Source organism: Lineus longissimus, chromosome 8, assembly GCF_910592395.1.
Source record: "Lineus longissimus chromosome 8, tnLinLong1.2, whole genome shotgun sequence".
Taxonomy (NCBI): Eukaryota; Metazoa; Nemertea; class Pilidiophora; order Heteronemertea; family Lineidae; genus Lineus; species Lineus longissimus.
Genome location: NC_088315.1, coordinates 14,314,355 through 14,319,987, shown reverse-complemented (window position 1 = coordinate 14,319,987; position 5,633 = coordinate 14,314,355). Strand labels below are relative to the sequence as shown.

Below are 5,633 nucleotides of genomic sequence, written 5' to 3'. Positions count from 1 at the left end.
CAAGCCTAGAAGTTACAAGAGCGCCAACAAGGCGTTCAGTGCATTGCTGATCCAAGTATTTCCTAATGCGACCTATCTTGTACAAAGAATCCCTGGCGGCCTTGCACACATTTTTAATGTGAGGTTGCATGTTCATGCCTTAATCGAACCATACAACAAGGTCTTTAACACAGCTATTTGGAACCCAAACACCATCCACAGTGACTTCATCCACAGTGATACCCTGCACAGATCCAGTCCTCCAAGATGATACGATGTTCATCATATCAGTTTTGGGGGCGTTTAAGGCAAGTTTATTCTCGACAAGCCAGTGCTTGACATCACAAATGCAAGTCTCGGTCTGAGATACCACTTTCAGGCTCTCTACAGCATTACCACATTGCATGAAATTTAGAAGTTGGTTATCGTCGGCATAGAATTGAAATGGTACCTCGGACTCGTCATTACGTCCCCGAGTGGTAAAGTATATATCGTATATTATGGCATGATTGCACGAACTGTATAGCCGGTGTAGAAGTTACATGTAGTAGTTACCTCATGCAGGGTAATTTTGTCAACAGCAACCTCATTTACAGGAGATGCTGTCATTAAAAGCGTCATTCACAGGTAAGGCGATGATAGGATATCAGCCAACCTCTCTCACGGGGACTACTTGATTAGCATTTCCCTGGAAATAGGGGTTGGATATCAGCAACCTCATTATTCGCAAGCGAAGCAGTCTTCAACAACCTCATTCACAGAGAAAGTTGCATCGATAACCCCATTCAAAGGTGATGCCGTCTTCAGCAACCACATTTACTGACAAAGGTGACATCACCAAAACAAAAAGATATCTATCTTTACGTTGAGCAATCTGATTCGGTGTCAGAAAAACACAAAATGCTTTCAGACATGCCATGTCCATTGCCTTATCTTCCAGCCTAGAGTCCATGAGGAGAGATAGACAGAGTGACGAAATGGACGGGGGGAGTTATTCGACACTGGTTTCAAATGACCAGCTTGGTTGACACGGAGTTCAAGTGCGTTGTCACTTGTAATGTAAAAGTGGGCTACATCACGATTCACGATGTCACTTTTTACCCGTTGTGTCATGTCACCTTTTCAATCCGAAACCATGTATCTCGAGTATAAGTTCGTCAATTGTAGTGATACACGTGCTCTATGTATTACGCAGCCTTTTTGGACGAGAGAAAATCTGAGGAATTGAAAGTCCTACTGTAGGACGGTCATCAGCACATCGGTTTGCAAAATTAACAAACTCGGGCGGCATACCGCCTCGAAACAAAACAGTTCCAGTGCAATCTCATGGTCTTTGGTGTTTTGTCTCTTTTGCGATGTACCTTATTATAGTTATTTAAAATAGAGGAACGACGGTTGATTTTAGGTGCTGTCAGCTAATATTTATTTCAAATTAACATTACACAGAATAGACGCAAACCGCCTGGACTTTACAGTTCGTGCATCCTGATGAAGCGGAGCAGTCCCTTCCAGAGCTGATGGGTGTCATATGACTTGGGGTATTCTGTGCCCAGCTGGAAATGATAATGTACACATTTTCACATAATTACGCTTAACTAACCTATAGTTTGGAGAAAAATACTCCTTTGCAAATGGGAACACCTTTACACGTGGACACGACAAGAGTTCAATCGAGTGAGACGAACTCCTGGCTGATAAAAGCACCAAACAGTTTTGTAATGGTAGATATAATGTACTTGCAGAGATTTCTAGTGCCAACAATCTGCTTTTCTTCAAAATGACGGTTACCATTAGGCCTATAGCCTTCCACTTAGCCGGCGTAATGTTTTTGTTTTGCAATCGCGTTTCTCTAAGGTATTTCAGGATGATTCATAAGAATTCCATTTCCTTCTTTGCTTAAATTGTTGCCGTAGTTATATTCATGGTAAATCAACAATAACAAATCAAGAATACGTACGGTGAGTAGACCTGACAGCTCATCAACGTGTATTCGGCATCGCAAGATTCGTGTGGACCGGCACTGTACGCAGTCGATGTCTTACGGACCAGCAGCGGCAAGCATGTTGCGTGGGCCTGAAATATACATGTATATGGTGACATAATTGAGATGATTGAGATTGCTTCTTTATATAGAATGTTTTGCAGCAACAGAGGAAACTATCTCTGGGATTCCAAATTTGTCGTAAATTAAAACAAATTTTGAAAGCGAGTTGGCTCTAACCAGCATGCTAGTTGAGCTGGCACTGCGAAATCACGCAGATCAAAATGAAGAAAACGACCTCAGAGATGGTTGGATATCATTTCGCCCACTGATAGACATTGATATTCTGTTCACAACCGAGAAATAATCATGCACGATTATGAATTATGTGATTTTGAATTATGATTTATGTATTAGAGGAATTGAATTGTCGACATATGCGCAAGTGGGGGGTTTTTTCCGACTTCTTAACGGTTTCCCTAACTTTTACTTGATATATCCGACAAATTCTGACATTGTCCGACTTTTCCCCGAAAAGTCGGACTTTTGTCGGATAGAAACCGTTAAGAAGTCGGAAAAAGCCTCCTACTAGTGACGGTTTTTCTGATGTGTGTCAGCTCATGCACGGTAAACTAAACAATTTTTTCTTGCAGCTAATAGCAGCAAGTTGAGGACGAAATATTAAATGCAGGTACATAGTGCATTACAATAACGTTAAAGACCCAAGAAAGCAATCTTCAACACCAGCCTGGTAAAACCACGCGCCTCCCTGCGAGATCTCGTGATTTCGGTTAGCTACAATCCAACCTTGCGTTGACGGAGGAGCAATGACTTGGGACGTGGCTGCTTCAATACATCCTACGGAAGTAGCTACTGAGCCGACGTCAAATACTTACATTGCTATGTCCGCTACTGTATCCGTAACGATGGAATGCTTTGCACGTAACATCATCAGTGAAGTAGGACCCATCGCATTGGCCGGCAGGAGTGCATGAGCATTCCACACCAACTGTTCCAGTCGGGCAGATTGCCACGGACACTGCATCATCGCCTCCGCCTGAATTGCTGCCGACCACGACAACTGTAACAAAATACATGCATGTGTATAGCCTGGTATACAGACACGTTGTTTTTATTCCTAACTTGTTCCTTCGGCTCATGGTACAGGGGCGCTCGCTGGTTTGACCCTTAGGAGTCTTATTGGAGGGGGGGGGGCATTCACAAGCAAATCTGGCACACCAACGCCCGGCCCTTTCGACCACTTTTTTGCCTGAACATGCCAGCAGTTATGGTGTGACACCAAAAAGCTGCAGCGTAAACGACACGCAGTGTGTAATAGTTTTTAAGTAAAAAGCGATATTTCAGTGCAACTTAATGAAAGGTGAATAGACTCGAATAAAATTGTGTTTACGTTGCAGCGTCGCGCTAGCTAGATGATAATAGTTACTTCGCGTGTTTCTATTGAAAATCTTTCTTTGTCGTGCCTGAACTAGACCGGAGCTGGCCCACCCTACAAATGTCAGCTCAGCGGACTATGCCTGAACGTACCAGATCTGACTTCGACGATGACCGCTATCAGGACAAGGCAAAAGGGTAGAAGATATGTCATCCTGAAACAAACGGAACGATCATGTTAATCAGTTGTTGCGTCACCACTAAAATCTTGGTAGCTGTTTTCACGATTCAGTGATTTTTCACTACCGGTCAATACATGTTGGATTGGGATGACCGCTGCAAAGAGACAGCTTCAAACGATTTCCGTTTCAGAGTGTAAAATGTTTTAAAGGCGTTAACTTGATTATGAAAATACACTTTCCCTTTGTTACATATGTATATTTTTAAACCACCAGGGAAATTTCGTTGAGTCTTATAGAAGCGAAGGTTTTTGAGGTTTTAAAAAGCTTTTAATGGCGAGCGAACACAGATATGAACCCGTTTTACAGCCTAAAATGCCAGTGCGCTGTTCGTTTGAATATTTTAAAAATAAGCTTGAACTGAAACCTTCCAATTGTGTGCTTAGTGAATACAATGTACATACCGTAGGCTCAGTTCTAAGTGGTCAGTTCATAATATTCATATCCGGAATTTACTTCCCTACCATTCAGTATTTATGCAGTTGAACGCTATACCCTGGCCGATTCGTTTGACGATTTATTATGGCATGATCAAGGATCGCTTGACTATTTCCCTTGCTCTGATCAATTTCTCAATGATGATAAAGGTCTGTTTCCACCTGTGCGTTTTGCGCTGCGTTATCACGGAGCGTATTACGCATAGAAACTGCGCATTGTAAAGTTCAATGGCTTTTCAAAGAACCCTGTCCTTTTGTGCACGACACGGTCTGCACTGCGCTACGTAATACGGTCCATAAAGAAATTTTCTTTATGAAGCGGATCACGCAATGTAGTTCTGGTCCATGTTATGTGATCAGCCAATAGAAACTGACCATAGGCCTAGGATATGAAAGGGTGGCAATATGTGCAAGAGATCAAGGAATGGACATAGTATTACGCCCGTATTACGCAACGCGTTACATATGCGCAGTGCGCTGCATGATAATGTACCGTGAAGCCCTTAAAAGGTAGGCTTCACGGTGTTCATAGGGTTAACTCAACTCCTTTGAAGTATACCGAACGTGCCTTATCAAGCTGTTTGCCATTGTTCTTAGCCTTGGTTAATATGATTACACATTATAAGCAGTGAGTCCAGGTGTCCGAGTCACGCGGTTCCAAGTCGGGGGATTGCGGCGACAGCAGTATTCGTCTTCCGTAATCCTGGACTCTGAGCTCGTGACTTTGCGTCTGGGTATTTAAGCACTGGGCACGTCAGCTCTCGCTCTCTTTCCTCTCTGTTGCCAACCACCTCTGAACTAGGACTTTGAGCGTGCTCTGCCGTTAAGGATTACAAACTGATTGTGATTGTAAGTGCGAATAAACTACATGTATTCTAATTAATACTCTTGTCTTCCGGCTTCCTCTTCTACCAGTAGTTAGTCTCTTTGCAAGTTCAGCCGGTCTACGGCAGCAGGGTTTCTGGATACCCCGTATCCAGGGACTTTGTGTACAATAACACACGTAATAACGCACCCAGTGGACACGGGCCTTAAGACTGGTTCAGTTGACCCGTCTTCAGTCTGTCCGTCGCTGTCGAGAGACTCTGACATTCAAATGAATAGGCCTGTAGGCGTGAAGTGTACAATATACGGAACTGACCTCGTATAAGTGAGCCTACGGTATATACTGGAAATGATTTTCAACAAAGCCTTTGTGTAGACTGATATATGAATGCATATAAGTTTGTTTGCTTGCATAATAACTGCACCGACAATTTCAATTTACCTGAGCCTCAAAAACCTAGAATAGACACGTATACGTAGGCCTTTAAATGATGCTTTTTCACTTAGCTCAAGTGTGCAATACTTTTCTGTTTCTGTCAATCAAAACAATCCTCCACGAAATGAACAAAAAAAAGGAAAACAGCTGGGCCAAATCCTCGAATTTCGAGGAATTACAAAACAATGAGTCGTGTCGAGAATTCTAAATCCCGACTGTTTTACTTTAAATCATGCACTGATTTCGCCTCTTCGTTCCAATGTTAGCGGGATAGTTTGATGTTGCCACAGTCCGAGGAAAATATTTTATGGAATTTCTGACTGTCGGCCTAAACCAGCTTT

General features: G+C 42.8%; 1 protein-coding gene across 1 annotated transcript; it reads right to left on the bottom strand.

The window, feature by feature from the left end:
• Positions 1-1,390: 1,390 nt before the first annotated feature.
• On the bottom strand, positions 1,391-4,061 carry LOC135492952 (uncharacterized). The gene is made up of 5 exons (XM_064779699.1): positions 4,051-4,061; positions 3,509-3,570; positions 2,857-3,041; positions 1,937-2,052; positions 1,391-1,532 (listed from the first exon to the last, which is right to left on the bottom strand). Exons 1-5 carry the CDS (start codon positions 4,059-4,061, stop codon positions 1,418-1,420), a joined length of 489 nt encoding a protein of 162 aa, XP_064635769.1. The 3' UTR covers positions 1,391-1,417.
• Positions 4,062-5,633: the final 1,572 nt, after the last annotated feature.

Coding starts and splice junctions, on each gene's coding strand:
- LOC135492952 (XM_064779699.1), bottom strand. Junction 2,053..2,856: donor ACAGTAGCGGACATAGCAAT/GTAAGTATTTGA, acceptor TGTATATTTCAG/GCCCACGCAACATGCTTGCC. Junction 1,533..1,936: donor AGCTGTCAGGTCTACTCACC/GTACGTATTCTT, acceptor TATCATTTCCAG/CTGGGCACAGAATACCCCAA.